General features: G+C 32.5%; 1 protein-coding gene across 1 annotated transcript; it reads right to left on the bottom strand.

Moving 5' to 3' along the window:
* Window positions 1-659: 659 nt before the first annotated feature.
* On the bottom strand, window positions 660-10,622 carry LOC107899613 (zinc finger protein BRUTUS). Its single transcript, XM_016825377.2, has 14 exons — window positions 10,022-10,622; window positions 9,278-9,487; window positions 8,801-8,995; window positions 8,341-8,699; window positions 7,845-8,070; window positions 7,479-7,647; window positions 6,186-7,394; window positions 5,838-6,009; window positions 5,528-5,749; window positions 5,315-5,452; window positions 4,669-4,903; window positions 4,448-4,507; window positions 1,221-1,292; window positions 660-1,141 (listed from the first exon to the last, which is right to left on the bottom strand). The coding sequence occupies exons 1-14, from the start codon at window positions 10,325-10,327 to the stop codon at window positions 998-1,000; spliced, it is 3,717 nt and encodes a 1,238-aa protein (XP_016680866.1). The 5' UTR covers window positions 10,328-10,622; the 3' UTR covers window positions 660-997.
* Between the last annotated feature and the right edge of the window lie 9,264 nt (window positions 10,623-19,886).

Below are 19,886 nucleotides of genomic sequence, written 5' to 3'. Positions count from 1 at the left end.
ACTCGGGTCCCATAGACCAAATCATATGCGATGATCACCAGTATCGAATTCACCATTGTTTCAAGCGCAACCTTAAAATCCCTGACTCTGCTTCTCCTAATAACCACTCTCCCCGTCTCCCTCCGTTGACTACAAACTTAACTACAGTTGCAATGATGAACTGCACCAGCTTTGTCTATGGAGAAATGTTATTAGAAGTTAAATGGATACACAATAGCACGAAGCTTTCAACAAATATTGTTTGGTAAGGGCTATATAGAGTGGAAAGCATTGGCTCCTGAATTTCCTCTGCAATAGAAGACTTCCAAAACAGGGGGCAAGGGTTGTTTGCATCTCTCCAGGTAGCTGCAACTCTACCAAGTTTCTCACACCAATCGCATTCTTTTAATTGCCAAATAGCATACTATCTACTTCATCTTCTCCATATAACAACCAAACTACTATCTAAATAACTTAGCCTTACTCTATGCTTTTTTCTTCTTCGAAAGTATTTACGGTATTCAGACATGGATATCAGAACAGTGTTCTTTAAAAATATGAAAAAAGGGGTTTGAAATGTCTTGAGTCTAGGATCTTTAGGAGGGAAACAAAGATTACTTGGTCAGTGCAGCCAGTAAACAACAAAATTCTTATCACTCTGCATATAATGGTCGATTAAGTAAAGAAATTTGGGGATTGCAATTTGCTAGTGTGAAAACAACATAGCCCTTTCGTTTTCTTACAGAAAATTCCCCTACTTTTCTTTTTCGACCAAAAGCCTCTCTGCCCTTACAAGGTAGCAATATAAACAATATGCACAATAGGCAAAGTAAAAGTTGCTCTGCCTTTTAACAACAATGAACATACATCCAAAAAAGAAAAAGGGGGAAAAAAAAGGGCTAATTTCTTCCATCTATTGGGATGAAAATAGATAAAATTGGATTTAGACTATCAGCCTTACACGTAAGGGGACGCTCTGAGGCGTTTGCATACCTAAAATAACATGCGAGAAGATACCTCAGATATTTGAGGTTGAGCAGATGGTATTTGCAGACTCAACCTTGATTACCCTGGTATTGTATGAACCACAATAACCACACTTATGATACAGCCAGTGAAATGCTGCAGTTCCCTTCTTATCACAGTCATTGCACAGTATGTCCTGGTTAAACAACACAAGTGTGTTGGTATTCCTAAAAGAGAAGAACTTGAAAACACATAAAAAGTCATGCATGGTTTACCTGACACCGGTTCCTGTATTCTTCAGGAAGCTGCTCAGAAGCCAAAAGGGCATCAAGCATGCCAAAGTAAACCTGAAAAGGGGTAGTAGAAAAGCTTGAGAATAAGTGGAATGTCTCAGGTAGCTAATTACTCTATGTAGAAGCTTCTTGGCACATGTTCTGTCAGGATAACAATATATGAAAAGCAACGCTGGATGATGAATGAAACAAGCCATCAATCAGCTACCAACCATTTAGTATGTGTTGGGCACTTAAGATGATTATATTTCAGATATATAAATCCTAAAACTGCTGCCTATGGACTTTAATTCAATGTACAATATGATATGAAAACTTTGATTTAGAATAACTGTACACAAAACTAAAATAGACCTCAAATACTTAAATGGATTAAAGAACAATCATTTTTCAATTTTTTTTTTCTTCTAAATGGATTTTTATTAAAAGCGAGGAAATATCTATAATCTAATATATATATAAAAGCACGAGTTTAGAAAAACTTCTAAACTGACAAAAATACACTTTTATTTTTCATCATATTACTAAATTCACATTTAAAAATAATTATAATATTTAATTTAGAATTATTAGTTTTAAAATTTGAAATAAAATAGAAGTCGTGATAATTATACATTTAAAAACAATTATAATTTAATAGAAGTTATGATAATTACACATTTAAAAATAATTAGAATTTAAATTACAATTATTAGTTAAAAAGAGTTGTACTAATTTTAAAAAAGATTTATTACTTAATTAGAATTCTAAGCATCTTAATTATCACTTACATAAAGTAAAAATACTTTAAAACTATATTGTAGGTTAAATATGTTAAAAATACTTTAACTATTATTTGAAAATTTTATATTATAATATTTAAATTGATAAGTTAATATATTTTAATTACATTCAATAACTCAAATAAGAAATATTATTTTACTCTAATTATTGCAACTAAAAGTATAATATTTAAAAAACTAAATAAATATTAAATAAGGAAAATCACATACAACACATGTAACATTAAAAGCTATTAATATATAAAATCATAAGTTTAGAAAACTTTTGAACTGATGAAAATACTTTTTATCATTCATTATATTACTCAATTGACATTAAAATAATTTATTAGTATATTGATAATTGTTAAGTCATAATAACAAAAATAATATTAATTACCTACTAATTAACATAATAGTAAATTGATGTGAAATTAATTAATTCATATTTTTTTTAAATTCTTTTTGAAGGGATTTTTAAAAGTTCTACTTAAAAAATAACATCATATATTATTAATTAATAAAAATTAAATTTATAAAATCATTAAATATAATTGGATAAATTTAAAATAATGGAAATTATTTTTCATAATTAAATATTTTAATTGAATAAATATAATTTTTATCTATAGATATGATTTTATTTTAAATATGATAACAATTAAATCATGTTAAAATTAATTTTTTATACTTAATAGAAATTAAATGAGTAAGTTTCATATAAAAAATAATATCAATATATTGGTAATCTAATAGTATACATATTGCATAAATCTATTTATTTGTTCTTAACTTATATGTCAAAGTTCAAAATAAAATATATTTTACAATAAATTCTATATTTTTTATAAATACTAATTGCACTTAATTAAGTCAGTTCAATGCCTAACTCAGCAAATAGAACAGTTCATATCTATTTGAGAAATTAAGATAAAAAAGACCAATTAAAAATAAGACCAATGAATATAATATAAAATAATTATATTTCTCATATTTTTTCATATTTATAAAACCAATGAATATAATATAAAATAATTATAACTATTTCTATCAATAATGTTTCTATTACAATCTGGAATATAAAACTAATAAATAGGTTTTACGTTTATTTCCAATGATAAATAATTAATAAATATTATTAATAATGTTTTTATTATTAGTGTTTTAGCTATTATCACTTAATTAAATTTTAAATTCATATAAACTTATTATCCTATATTTATTACCATTTAATTAGTGTTACAATTATGAATCAATTAAAACTAATATTTAGCAATATAAATAGATACATTAGCAATGCATTTTCATTAAATAGCATCTAAAGAATTACTAAAAAAAACATATTTCATTTGATATTTGATACATTTACCATTATTTGATTTTGATAATACTTCCACAATCATAAATGTTTTTTACCAAGTTATTTTAAAATATTATGTCATCAACAATGAAGTATAAAGTAATGATTCTTTATAGATAAAATTTTAACTCATTCGAATAATAAACATAATATATTTAACTAGAAAATCTAAACATAGTATATAGGCCATAAACTCGCATATTAAGCCTACGAAAACTCATTGTTCACCTTAACCACATATATTATGTTTGGCCTAGAAAATGGAAGTTTTATGCATACAATTGCACCAAATTAAAGATGAGTATTTCCCACACATACTATAGGCCATAAACTCATATAGTTCACCTTAACAAACATTATATATTCAACTATAAAATCCAAACAAAACTAAGGACGTCCATGCTCCCCCATTTTCTTTTCCTAACTTCTCCAACATGCTATATGAACCAAACAAAGCCTAAACAAATGTAACCTCTCATCTACACGTCAATACAATTCCTTTGTGTCAAGTTTAGTTTTCAACTAGTAGATTCCAACCCACAAGAGAAGCTACAACAATGTAAAGGGATCAAGTGAAAAGAAGTATTAAATGACATCCCTGATCCCTCAACTTCATGATAGCAATGACATGAGTGTTAACAATATCCATAAAGGCGGCAATTTTTCAAATTTAGATATAACTTTTATCAATGAGTTTCAAAAGGTGTGATTGGTTGAGAATTTTGAATGAAATTATTCTCAAATCAACTTAAATTATAGCATTTGTAAATATATTATTTGGATAATCCATCTCTTAGAAAAAATTTTATTGGAATTTGAAGAGACAAGGAAAACAGTATAAATGAAGTTTACTTTGATGATAATCATATAAGTTACGCATGCAAATAAAAATGCCTGAACCTGAGAAAAATCAACCTGCCTATACCCTAAAACAATCTTGTATGTAGTCATAACTTAAAACAGTAGTATGCTTTTAAAAAGAATTTCTTACTGCCATATCTCCCATCGATTTTCTACAACTGCTAAAACAATTTTATATGTAATCATAACTTAAAACAGTAATATGCTTTTAAAAATAATTTTCTTACCGCCATATCTCCCATCGATTTGCTACAAATTGGGCAGATGTAATGACTGCATGCATATGCCTGACAAAACAAAGTGCAGAATTTATTATTAAGCACGCTACAATATAGTTCTCACTACATCAAAGAAAACGTTGCCCTTTTTTTTTTTGGCCAGAAAGAATCCGTTGGTTGAATGAGAGTAAAATAGCTGGAAACAATAAAGTAAGGAATACTGAATAGACCTGAAAACATGCTGAATGCATGAAATGACCACATGGAAGTGCTCTTACGCTTTCACTTGATGTGAATAAAAAATCACAGCATATAGGACAGTTTATTTCTAGACCTTTTTCTCGACACTTGTGGTCGACCAACTTCTTGGCCAGACAGCAATTACACACCATACAATGAAAGAAATCATCACCAAGTCCCTTTCCAACACGGCATAAATTGCAGAATGGGCAATGATAGACATTCCTGAAATAAATGGAAGAGACATACAAGATGAATACTTATAGAACAGGAACAGCAAACAACAGCTTTTGTTACAAAACTATCAAAAGTTTCCAGACTGATAAGAACCTGTTCAGAGTTCTCACAAAATACTGCTTTCTAAAAATAACTCAGTCTTTCTACAACCAATGGGACCAAGACAGACTTAGAAATTCTACCCAATAAACCAAGCTGGAAATGGAGCAAATCAGGTACAAGCATTCTCCATTGTTTTGAGAGGTTTCTTTAGTGCTCCAGATGATGAGACAGAAAAGACTCATTAACAACTTTCAAATTTACTCAACATTTCTAATATTCTTCATAATAGTATTGAAATGCTCTTTAGATCTAGCATTAAGAAATTCAGAAAAAAAAATCTAAAGAAATGGGTAGCACCTTTCATCATCAAAAAATTTGCAGATGTTGCAGTAGTACTTTGCCATTGAGAGCTCGCCACATGAAGGTGTCGTGCAAACTGGTCCAACAGGCAGGATTTTCAGGCAGCTCATGCACATCATATCAGTTGTAGCCTTCCTGCAATTTAATAAAGAAAGAATCAAGTTTATAGAAGTTGGTCCTAGACCAAGAAAGCAAGAATGATAATATTACCTATCCATTGAATGGTCGCTGACTTTATCATGGCAAAACCTACATGTATATAGTTTTCCACAGCAAGCAGCACGGAGTTTACAATTTCTTTTGTAATGTTCACATCCAAATTCCTGTTTCTCTAGATCTCTAAAAGATGGAGAGCATCCATATAAGTCTTCATCATTTGAACATTCAATTGCTGAGGTTTGAGGAGACTTCTGCTGTGCAGCTATCCAGCGACTGGCATAACCAACAAATTGATTAGAATGAAGCAATGATACAGACACACTCTTAGGGCTCATAAGAGTGTATTATGGGCAGACTAAACCTGGTCATAAGATTTTGAATAAGATAAGCTTTTCTCCTTGGATCAAGGGTTGAATCCCGAGAAACTTTTCTGATCTCAGCTTCAAGCTCATTCTGATTCATACGAAAGATATCCTTCCACCCAGGCTTAAAATTGAGATCACTCTGGTCAAGACTCTCATGTACATCAGTGCCTTAAAAGAGAAATTTTCAATTTCATTAGGAAGAGATTATATCTTAAAATCCTTAAATTCAGATATCTAGAAATTTGAAGAACTAACAGTTTGACATTTCAGTAACCCAACAACCAAAACAGACCAAAAGACATAAATAAAATAATATAAAGCATGGGCAGTAGAGTTAAACAAACCAAGTGAAATACAACTTCCAGATGTTGATGTGGGTGAAGATGCATCATTTCCTTCCCACCACTCATTAAGCCACTCACTGAACATTGTGTTCTTAGTTGCCTGTTTCCATGTGTCCATCATTTTGTTCTGCTCCTCTTGAGTAAGAGCAGAAGTTACCCATGGCAACATTGACTGGAGCACCTCTGCACCTGTAGTACCAATAATTCGACCAACAATCTTGTCCTGCTCGTCCACAGAAAAATGCCTGTCAAACAACGGCCAGAGCTCAAGTTCTTCTCGGAACACATGTTGATCCAGTGTTACTCTAATGGATTTACACATGCCCTGCAGCTCTGTGGCTTTCTGAATGTACTTCTGCATTGTATCATTTTGCCCAGAAGAATCTGAGTTAATTTCATTCAAGTTACCATTCACATTGCTATCGTTCAAGTATTCACAAAGCTGCGTAAGCTCGGAAAGTGCAGATGAAATATCTTCAAGAAGTCTCTCCTCCTGCTTGTGATCCAGAGTATAAGAGTGGCTAACGTTATGAAGAGACTCCTTAGATTCTAGTGCTGGAAATACTATATCATCTTCAGCATTACTGTGAGCTCTATATAAACCCCACAACAACCGAAATCTGCCAGTGAACTGCCTAAGAAAAGTCTCATTGCAATCATTTAGCTTTCCAGATTCAATATCCAAATATTCCAAATCTTTACGGATGGCTTTATGAAATTTGAATATATTATCAATAGGCCGTAAGCTTCTGACATCACTGGAGCTAATATCTGTTTCCCAGTTAAAAAGACTGGAGTTAAGCGAGGGGGCAGATGGAGTAAAAGATAATGACCGCAAAGATTTTGCTGCAGCCAGAGAACTCATGCCCAGCTTACTGCTATTCACTCCTAAAGCTGGGACACAACAAGACTGATCACTGCATGATAATTTATGGTTATTTATTGTTCCTGTCAACTGAAAAGAATCCGTTTCTTCCGAAAAAATTATATTTCCACGCTTTACCGGCCTTCTATTATCATCTGCCCTTTCCTCAGTGGAACAGATAGAGGTGCATGCACAGAATGGTTGGTCAATATCCTTCTGGGTTCTAGTAAGTATTCTTGCAGGACAGGCACCAATTGCACCAGAAGAAAGACAAATATCTGCAGAGTGACCTTTGCACACCCAACCAGAAAATAGTGTAACCAATGCGGAGTTGGATGGTGGAGCTGACCATATAATCTGAAAGTTAAAAACAGACAAAAAGAGGGGGAAAAAAATAACCTAAAGCACTCGGTCAATAAAAATCAAACCTGCCAAATTCATATTTTGGAGGAAAGACCTAGCTTCTTCTTCACTTAATGATCCTACCAACCATGGTAAGACGCACTCAATTAATTTCAAGGGCATCACACACAAGCTCTGATAAAGAAGTTCTCTCTGTCTTTGGGGGCTAAAGTGCTTCCGAGCAAGTGGAAGTACCTACAAAAGCAGTCCAGCATACCGTAAGGAGAGCACTAGGGGCAAAAAGAGATGAGAAACATGGTTTCAAGTGATACGTTCTGGTAAACTTGATAATTTGGTACAAACATTATAAAAATGTCAAGAAATACAGAAACATGTAGTGTAATTATAAAAAGCAGACAGACACTCATCAATTAAAGCAATAAAATACTTGCCTGTGCTTCTTCACTATGGAAATGCTTCTGCATACCATCCATTATTTGATCAGCCTGTGAGCACAAATTTGCAAAGAATTCAGCAGAAGATGAGTCAGCTCCCGCACTTTGAATATTTTCGATAAGGCGCCGAAGCTTGTTAAATTGAATTTCTTCTTCCACATGCTCCTGAGTAAAAGATAGTTCTGCATCTACAGCAGGGAATATAACTCTATCCTCAGCAATACTGCAGCAAGAGAGAAGATAAGTTAATTTCATAACAGGTATGTAACCAGTCATAAAGGTAGATCATAAGTTGTCCTAATACATTTCATGCATCAATTTTATTTTTTTCTGTATCACACCAGATCATAAAATTGAAGTCTTTTCCTGCATACAATAAACTGTAGCTTCAATATAACATGAAAGATAGGAAGTGTTTGTTAGCTATGAAGTAAAAACAACCCTAATCAACAAAGATTACTATTAAAAGGGAAAACACAGAGAAAATCCACACCTGTGAAAGATGCATACTTCAGCTATGAACTGCAGCCTCTCATTGAAGCCAGATAAATCAGAAAAATCACCAGAAATTTGTATTTTCTCAGCAGCCTTGGCTATATCACTCAATTCTCGTTTGATAGCATTATGCCAAAGCATAATTTCATCTATAGGACAGGACAGAGTAGAATCCTTAGGTTTAGAACTTAGCTCCATATATTTCCTTTTACAACTTTTGGAAGATTCACATGCACAGTAACCACTTTCAGTTTGACTTGGTAAGACACTAGCCCCAAAAGCTTCACATCGAGCCTCGCCTTTGCAATTTTTACATTTCTCAGCTGTCTTGACACCTTCCATCCAGGTGAAAATAACCTTCACAACAGACCTAAAAATGTGAGATTTGATTCTAGAAGGAACTTGTGAGTTTTAGATAACTAATAACAATATCCTATATAACCTAGAAGCCCTGTCACCTGATGAAGAAGTTTCTCTCTTGGAATTATCTTGCTCAAGCACTTGCGCATATCTCGATGTTCATCAGGTGATATAGAGGAGGAAAGCCATGGAAGAAACTCCGCCATCATATTAACAGGTATGCTGCAAAGAAACTGCCATACCAATGACGCCTGCTCTTCAAATGTAAACTTCTCAATAAGCAAGGGAAAGACCTGTCAATTCCAAAGCAAGCATGTGAAACTAAAAGATAACTTTGAGTTAGAAGATTTAACTCCTTATTCTAAATTTGAAATGGAATGCATCATGACAAGTGATCAATCAAGTTAAACATCTCAGTAATGTATATCAACAACCTCATCCACCTCCAAAATAAGGTAGGAGAATTGCTATAACACATCAAGAACGAAACAACCAATATTTTAGGAAATAAATTTTTTATCTGGCTTCTGGTTTAATGTTTGATTTGCAGCATTTGCCTCAAATATCTAACCAACCTGTTCCTCTTCCTTGGACATATGCTGAGTAATTGATGTCTGAAGGGCCCCAGTGCAAGAGGCTAATTCTCTCCTATAGCTTTCTTCATTCTGCATATCTGAAGTCAGCAATGCAAACAACTGATCAAAAAGGACACTTTCACCTTCATGTTCAAGTGAGTATGTTGGAGCCACATTCTTCACGCGTATATCAAGAGCCGGAAAGATAACCTACACATAAGGTAGTTTTGAATTCAGTAATCAGTCACAAATATCAGACAAATATAAGGTGATGATGCAGCCAACAAGAATCTCATAGGAAAAAGGAAGGATTAAAAAAAACCTTGGAGAGACTATGTTTATTTTAATTACAATATTACTTTTAAGTTACAACAAGGCAATTTAGTTCACAGGGGTTTTCATAAGTCTTTTGAGCCATCTAAGTATAAGGCTACGACAGCGAGCTTTACAGAGATTACCCCATATCTAAATATAGTGATAAATTCAAATTTCTATAATCAAATTCAATCAAGTTCTTTCCTTCCTCAAACAATAACCCTTAAAACATGATAAAAGCATCACAAATTTACGAATTTACTAACAATTCGGGAAAGCTAATTCTGAGTAAGGGATTTAGAATTTTCTAAAAAAAGTAAAGGGATTCAAAGAAAGGGGCAAAAATAAAGCCAAAACTAATGTTTAAAAACCGAGGAAGAAAAAAAAAGAGATAAAAGAGAACAAGAAGGAAAACGACAACGCATGAACCTCATCTTCGGCGTGGCAATGGTGCGTATATATAGTACGAAGGAAATGATATCTCTCCAACAAAGAAGTAAGATCAGAGTCGTGGTGGTTGGTGGCAAAAGCCATGGCAGCTCGGTGGAGGGCGTCGAGCTCAGCCTTGATGGCCTTGTGAAAGAATTGGAAGATAAGAATGGGAGATTTAGAGGCGGAGTTTTTCAAGCAAGATTTGGAAGGTGTGGATGGATCGATTGGATTCAGAGGACCTGCCATTATTGCTATACCTCCTCCTCCTCCTCCGGGCTCTAAGCTCGAGAATGGGGTCGCCATTATAGAGAACTTCGACGTGGTTTCCGATTCAGATTTCCAAAAGCCCTACTAGATCTTTTGCCTGTTCATACAATTTGGAGATTTCATTTCATAGCCTTTTCTTTCCTTTTTATTTTTTTTTTCTTCCTTTGCTTTAATGTCTGTGTTTGTGGGGAGTAAAGAAGAATGTGAAACTTTTTCTTATATATATATTTTTGTAATTTTGCCCCTTTTTTTTTCCTTCTCTTTCTCCCTCTTTGTTAGCCAGAAGAATGTGTTTTAATCAATGCGGTAGATGAAGAAGAGAATTTTTCTACCCTTAAAATAGGTCCTAAGTTCTTGAGTGGATTTTGATTTTTATTTTCTCAAATTTTAGTTTCCATTTTAAAAAGGTAATTTCTTTTTTATTATAAATTCGAGTTTATTATAATATTATTTGTTATTCTACGGTATTAAATATTTTTTATATAAAATATTTTTTATACAATACTAGGGTAAGAGATGACGGTAACATTATCTGAATCCGTGTCAAACGAGTGTCTAACAAAATTTTTAATTACTACTCCTTACAAGATTTATTTTAAAATGTTAAATCGGTGAATTTAGTACAATAGTATTAATAATTTGATGGGAACTTTTAAAATCGAAAAGTAGTGATTAGATTTTAAATTTAGGAATAACTAAGAGATTTAAAGTATATTTTAACCATTTTCTAGTTTCAAAATAAAAATAATAAAATACTAAAATTTTTTATCAAGAAACAAAAAAGAAATCGATAGTTTTTGGATAAGATCTCGAATTAGAATGAAAAATAGTAAAGGAAAGTATTGTCTTATTTAAGAGTCAAACTCACTTCAATTTCAAATTTAGTCGAAGCCTAATGAAAAAAAAAACCGTCCCATAGTATTTGATCCAAATATGTCAAAATTTCTAAATATTACTGCAATGGTGAATAGTGTAGAAAATTTATATTAGCAAAATAATTAGCTAATATGGCATTTTTTTAGTCATAAAAGTAATATTTAATGCATTATTAGTGATTTTAAAATTCTATTCAATTAATTTTACTTCTAATGATGTGTAATTAGCACATAAAATTAGAATGTAGGTTGATAATTAGAGAATATATGCATGTGGCTGGCGTGGGATAAAAATAGTTTCAAATACAAATACTAAAATATTCTGAGTTGCAACTTTTTTTCCCTAATTTATTTAGATACAAAATATTTTGCTACTTAAATAAATTAATTTTTAGTACAATTCTCCTTTTTTGGTCATTATTAGATTCCAATTTCCATAAATAAAATATAAAAATCTAAATATTATTATTATTAGGATAAAATAAATCCATAAAACCTTTCCTATCATAGTATAATATAAGAAAAATAAATAAATTTCTTAAAAAGTAATATTACAGCTAAGCTCATAAATTTAATAGCATTTATTTTATATGCTATAATGGCATTTGTGTTATTATTACAGGATGGAATTTGTGAGTGAATAAACGAAAGGACGGCACTCGGCAAATCTTCTCCTTGAAAAGGATGGCTAAGGCAATTGTTTGACACGTGTGAAAAGCACGTGAGAGCGTTTTAAGGACAGAGTCTGGCTTATCACAACCTCCACGTCAGCATCCACCTAGTGTCTGAAACGGACGGAAGCACTTCATCACGGTTTCACCAAAGTGACAATCGTCAAGGGTATAATCGCCATTTCCTCTTTTCAAAGATTTTATATTTTTTTATTTTATTTGTGCTTAATTTATTTAGAAAAGAATAATCCCAAAATGAGATTACAGTATGACGCAAGTTGGGTCAAGTGTTTTTAAGTGTGAGAGCTGGACAAGCCAATATTTAATCCCACAAAACCAATTTCATACAATTGACTAATAATTCCATTTTTAAATGAAAAATTAAATGATTAATATTTAACACATTCTTATTAATTATATAATCACTGTGTAAGTCAATACATCTCATTTTGCAGGTGAATAAAGCTTGGGGTAAATAACTTTTTTTAAATGTTTTAAAAATTGTTGTTAGGGATCGTCCCGATTAAGCAACAAACAAATAAAAAATAGCGGAATAAATTAAGAAATTGAGCATACAAATTTAACGTGGAAAAACCCCTCCAAAGAGAATAAAAAACCACGGGCAAAGATAATTTTACTGTAATGGCAAAAGAACGAAGAGTACAAAAGATGGAGATAAAACTAAACCCCAAAAATTCGAAAACAAAGAACCCTCAAAACGTAAACACAAAACTCTCTAAATGTGTTATGAGTTCTAATATCTAATGGGTGTATTTACTAATGTTGTAAAATAGCCTATTTATAGGCTAAATTCATTTGTCAAATAATAATAAAATAATCTAAACTAATCAGTGTTTGACTGAAACAAATAAACAGAGTTTAACTAAAAGATTATTTCTCAAATTTGACTGAAAATAGGAGTCATACTTAACAATTGTTATACCTATTTTTCTTGTATATAGTATCTCGATGAGTCAACCACTTAAGTCAAGGAAGGATTCATCTATAGGAGGGCTCATCTAATGGGAAATAATATTACATTTGCCACGTAAACTGTCGCCTTATCTCATCAAAGTCTACTCGTAACTTCATATGTTATGTCTAATAAAGTCTTTCATAACTTTACCACAATCTCTACAAAGTATAGTTAGGTCACATCTAAGTAGGGCATTCCATGACCATATTGTTAGCACTTCATAAGCTTTTTATTACCAACTGCACATAGTAGGGCCCCTGTCATAAGGGCCTACATTAAGCTTACACTTTATATAAATTAGCTTCATTTTCAAGAGGAAACAAGCACTCTAACCTTCTATTGAAACTCTACCAAGCACCACTATAGTTGTTATGCCCTCAGCCTGACCCGATTCACCGAGTCCAAATTTTGAGTGTTACAACACACAATACTTAACAATTTAATAAAATATATTACAATTCATTCCTTTGAATATTTTATTTAACATTTTTATCAGAAAAACTTAAAATCTAAAAAAAACAAGGGAAACTTTTAAAATAACTTATTACATCAGATGTCATATGGATCATTACATTATAGAAGTTTTACTAATAACAGACACTTAAGGCATATTCTAAAGCTACGTTACACTTCCATTGTATGCATAATACTCCACTCTGCCACATCATTGACGTAGTCTTGGCATCGTCCCTCCAAGCGTAGTCTCTTAACATCAAAACCTAAAACATAAATGTAACATAAATAAGCTCAAGAGAACTTAGTGAACTTTAACACAGAATTACCTCGGTGGATACTTGTTATTTTTATAGGAACTTCTGTGCGCCAACCATTCTTCTAAACCATTTATTTTAGGCAGATACTACTACAGTTCTAGCATACCCTTACCCTCCAACTATCATACTCTTATCATACCCATATCTTCCTTATCTAACTAACTGGATATTTTTCCAGGCATTTCACAAATCTCTTTGTCACATATGTACTTCTCTACAGAACATACCCACAGAGCCCACCTTAAACTAATCTTACCTTAACACATACATTTATCTAAAACAGTTATTCATAGACATTCATCATGGGCGGATACGTATATGTTTGGCAAATACTTTAGCAGGACTAGATGCCATCAAACTCACGCTCAAAACATATCTTAGTTAAATGCTACACAAACCCATACTAGAAATGTGCTACATAGACCATTCAGATTAATTCCATATCATTTTATTTTAGAACCCCATAAACCCAAGTTAACCCTGACTCAGATTCAAAATAATCTCCGTAGAAGATATAATACAACTTATATATAGTGGATTCTATATAACTTGGATTCAACCCTCGCATAACATGGATGAGCTCATATTAATAATTTCTTAAGTCTCTCATAACTACAAATACAACTGATTTTCAATATTTATAGATCATCATGGCGGATACCCTTCTTAACATGCAAATACACATCTCTTTTTACGAAAACCTAGAAGACTTATTCAACTATATCAGAAATTTTATTCAACTCTTAACCTTGAGTATATCAATACTTTATCTTAGCCATACTTTTTACAAACCTAATAGAATTTATCCACAATTTATCATAAAAACTAATATTCATATCTTACTAGACATACATGATAGATCACGCCACAATGACCAAACAAAACACACCATAAAGGAATCATACAAAAATCTAGTTTTTACTGTCCTGACGGACTTCACAAAATTTCATGTATCATGATCTGCCATTTCGATTTACACATTATTGAAGGCTATACTATGAACATACATAAAAACATATCATGTCATGTCATGGGTTTTAACCACATAGTCTTACATACATTCATGTATCGTGTTCTGCTAATCTAGTCTCATCTTACTGAAAGTTATACCATAAATATTTCCAAATCATACCAAGCTACCATGGGCCTCTACCACATAGTCTTACACTCGTGTTCAATTCGTGATATGCTGGTCTGGTTAGCAATATAATTGCCCTACCAGGGGCTTCATAATGGAACATTAGCTTAGCATTTAGTTAACTAGATAATTTCATTCTTACTAACTCATATACCTCTTATACCAGACATTACCTGCATGCTTATCAAACACCATTCTTTTAACAGAACTTATACATATTATTATAGCACATCTCTCATCTTTACTATACCCATAACCTTACCATTTTCTGTAGACAGCATCATCCCAATTATGTACATGTATATATATACTTCTAATTTGAACAATTCATATAAAATAGTCAGGATGAAGACTCACCTACAACAACTTGAAGCTCCAAACCTAAATATCTATCATGAAACAACAACAACCACTATTTACAGAACATAGAAACACTATTAAAACTCATTCATATACAATTTACCATCATCTCAAACACTGACAACCATCATGCAAAGCCTTTTACTTACGTCTTACTGTTTATACACTCTTTACAGACTTACTCCTTTCGAATTTAACATGCAGAGTTGTAATACTTACCCAAAGATGGAATAACTCCTGATTAAACCAAGAATCACAATTTCCCATTCAAAGAAGAAGAAATGCAATTGGTTCCAAAAAAGGATCATAGAGTAACATTTAGAATCTAGAAAAAACTCCCTCCAGAACCCTTCTCCCGCATATGTATATAATCAAATCTCCCTTACAAAAATTCAACAAATGTCACTTAAATTCAGAGTTTGTCTTTCTTAGTAGCCTACAAACTCAAAGAGAAACATAAACGAAAATCTTGCATGATAAATATTAAGACAATCAATTCAATTGGTTCATAACCAAGCACTTCACAACCCAACAAGAATAGTACTAAGACAAACTGAGTGTATTATACATTTGGCGATAACTCATACTATAATTTACCTTTTTGTCCAACTAAAACCTTTACTTTTTGGCTAATCAAAATAATCTAAAATAAAATCCCATTTAAAGAGTATGCTATATGCCTACAAGTATACACCAAAATAAACAAATGAGTGAATTACAATCTACCAAACATAGGTTATTTCACTACTATACGCCTTATCTTTGAACCCACCTGAATTGGAGTGTGACAATGGCTCTCAAAACATTCTTAAACTACTATTAGTAATTTTTGGCATTTAGTGTGAACAACCTCTAACCTCCAACATCAAATCATGTATTACAAAATAAATATAAATAATTCTATTTAGGATTTAAATTTTTTAAAACTTGTTATTTATCTTATAACTAAAGTTTTTGTTATCAAACAACAACACCAGACTCATAAAAGGGCTTTAAACTTTGTCCAAGCATTGATATAAATGTATATTACGCACCACTATTTATCATTCATACTAATATTTTAAAATATTATGTTTGCATACAAGATTTCATTTGGAGATTCCATCATCATACGTTCTAAATTCATTGTTAAAAAAAAAACTATCCATGCACACTACCTCCTAAAGATTGTATAGTTATTAAAAATTCGAAATTTGCTAATAAGGTGTGACAAGTAAAATGGAAGAATAAAACATGGTAAGTTGTTAACACAATTTAGATTTAATCTAGTTCTATTGGGCCTTGCCTAAAGAAGAATTTCACTACTAAATCTTACGATACAAGCAATGATTAAAGCCTAATTTATCCTAACCCTCGAATAATAGTAGGCTCAACCAAGTACATCTAGTATAAACTTCCCCAATAAGTCTTTCTTACTGAAAACTCTTAACTGCTAGCTTACCAACAAATAAACAATCAAAAGTGTTAGCAAAGCACTCTAAGATTCCTCTTAGAATAACTAGAATGGTGTGCTCAGTTCATATATCCCATCTCATCTAATAAACTACAAATATATATAAGCTAAAAGCTAGGTAAACTTATCACCATTTACACTAGGTTATAAGTGAGATAAATAATAATTTATCATTTAATATGTTGATATCTAGTTTTTACCATTATCAACAAATAGATTAATCACCATTACTTTAGATAATCTAAATAAACCTGTCGCCATTTATGCCAATTTATAAGTGAGGTAAATAATAATTCATCATCTAATTTCTTGATCTCCAACTTTTATCATTATTTCAAATAATGTAAATAATAAGGCATCCTCTCATCAACTAAAGAAGTCTTGATGGAATAAGACTTTTTAAGCACGTAATTCATGTAACACCCCTAACCCATATCCGTTGCCGAAACAGGGTTACGAAGCATTACCGAAGTTTACAGATCAAATACAGTTAATTCATATCATTTACTATATATATCCAAAATCAATCATATTGTCCCTTAAATGGGCCCTCAAGGCCCAAAATATGCATTTTAAACAAGTCGAGACTAAATCAGGAACTCAAAGAATTTTTCGTAAAATTTTAAAACTTTTCCTAGGTGCAGAGGACACACGCTCGTATGGCTAGGCCGTGTGGCTAGGCCGTGTGGCTCACATGGCCAAAAGACACGCCTGTGTCTCAGGCCGTGTGGGACTTCAAAATAGAGCACATGATAGTGTCCCAGCCCGTGTCCAATTTAGGTTGGTTATTGACTTGGGTCACACGGCCAAGCCACACGCCCGTGTGCTAGGCTGTGTGAACAATTTAATTTGTATTAATTAGGTACAGGAGTCACACGGCCAAGACACACGCCCGTGTGCTAGGCCGTGTGTCACACACGGCTGAGACACACGCTCGTGTGCTAGGCCGTGTGTCACACACGGCTGAGACACACGCCCGTGTGCTAGGCCGTGTGTCACACACAGCTGAACACACGCCCGTGTCTCTTCCCGTGTGAACAATTTTGAGTATTTTGTTTCTCAATTTTTAAGATGTAGGGAACATACGGCCAAACCACATGCTCGTGTGCATGACCGTGTGTCACACACGACTGAGACACACGGCCTTGTCTCTACCCGTGTAGACGAAAATAGGTCATTTCTAAGTCCATATTTCTCACACAATTTGTTTTCCACCTACACCAACACTTGAATACATTCACCAACCAATTCAAGACATTAAAACCAAACCAAAACTAAGTCTTTTATATGACATATTATCACATATATTCAAGTGTTCAAACTTACCAAATACACATATATGTATATAGGCATATTTGATCAATTATGCTAACTCAAAACCATTCATCAATAGATTTATATACTTCCAACCATATAACCATTTCAAACACACACATCAAACATGTTTAGGCCATATATTTACATCTCAAAATATACCAAACACAAGCCATACTAATGTCTAGTTTCAACAAAATATTATTATGCCATCATTTAGCCAATTTAACCTATACATGTCATTATACCCAAAAATAAGTTTGCTATTTATACTGAAACAAGTTGAAAGATAGTGTGATGTTGCTCCGACCCATGTCCAAACTTTATGAGCTTTCGAGTACTATAAAACAAAAGAAATAAAATAGAGTAAGCATTTAATGCTTAGTAAGTTCATATAACAGGAAATTAACTTACCATTCATTTACATTTAATGTAAGCATACAAAAATGCATCCAAGCAAATTTGCCTAATAGCCTAAACACACAACTTCATCAAACATGTTAGTCAAGTATTTTGTGTGAATATCAATAATCAGGGATAAGCTCATCAAATATCAAATTTTCATATATTTTCAGGTGTATATAGGTAACATTTCATACAAAATTCATCTTAACTTATATCAGAATCTTATCCATTGAACCATTTGAAATATCAATGGATACACAGGTAGTACACATGAAGTGTACGAATCTATAATCCGTCAATTCATATTCGGGAGTGCTCATTAAAACACATAATCAGTAAGCTCTCTCTCAAGCCATATAACAGGAAGCTCATGTGAGCCATATAATGGGAAGCTTATCCGGGCTGTATAATAGGAAACTCATAAGAGCTATAATCAGGAAGCTCATGCGAGCCAGTAACGGGTACCTTCGAAGAGCCATTAATCAGGATGCTTCGGATAGCCATATATCGGGAAATTTAAGCGAGCCATATTGGGAAGCTTATGCGAGCCAATTAATCAGAAAACTCACAAAGAGCCTTTAATCGAGAAGCTCACGAAGAGTCATATATCGAGACGGTCATAAGAGTTGCGATGTGTCTACAACACATGCAGGATCACAACCGATCGGGATGCTCCGAAGAGCTATTAATAGGAAGCTCGCGAGAACCATATAATGGGAAGCTCGAGAATTCTAATAACGGGAAGCTCTTTCGAGCTATGGTAGGTCCGCAAAATATACAGGACCACAACCAATACGGGAACTCTGTATCCAATCAAATTTCATCTATTCAAACAGGACTTAATATTTATCGGACTTTGTCACATATATGTAATCCATTTCATGTACATGGCAATTACATGATTCGTATATATACAACATTCAATTCAAACATATAAATGTACAAAATTTACTTACACGAACTTTCCTCGACAATATTCGTGAACTTGTATGCTACTAATCCGTTACTTTTTTTTTACCTCGATCTAGCTCCGTATTTGATCTATCCGGATCTATACGAGTAAATTTAGCTCAATTTAATACAATTCCTATTCAATTCAATTCAATTCACATCCTAGACAACATTACCATTTTTCCTCTATACTTTTAATTAATGATGATTTCATCCCTAGGCTCGGAAAATAAAATTCATGTAATCTAACCATTGTTTCAAGCCTAGCCGATTTTTACATATAACATTTACAACCCATGTATTTCACAAAATTTAGAATTGTTCCATGAATTTTACATCTTTTCAATTTAGCCCCTAAATCACAATTTCATCAAAACTTCCTTTACAAAATTTGTTTATCTATCAACAACCTTTCATTTTCTACCATAAATTTCATAATTCATCTATGTTCATCCATGGAAAAAACCTAGTACTTTGATAACTTTACAAATTAATCCCCAAGATAGCTAGATTAAGCTATTATGATATCAAAAATATAAAAATTACTAAAAACGGGACAATAATACTTACCCAATTAAGCTAATTAAGCTTGCTTGAGCTCTTTTATCTTAGTTAGGGTTCCCATGTATTTTGTTTTAGGAAAGATGATGAAAATGATGATATTTTTCTTATTTTATTA

The sequence above is a fragment of the Gossypium hirsutum genome, chromosome D04 (assembly GCF_007990345.1).
Source record: "Gossypium hirsutum isolate 1008001.06 chromosome D04, Gossypium_hirsutum_v2.1, whole genome shotgun sequence".
NCBI classification, from domain to species: domain Eukaryota; kingdom Viridiplantae; phylum Streptophyta; class Magnoliopsida; order Malvales; family Malvaceae; genus Gossypium; species Gossypium hirsutum.
Note: the sequence above shows the minus strand (reverse complement) of the source record. Positions and strands in the feature narration are given on the sequence as shown.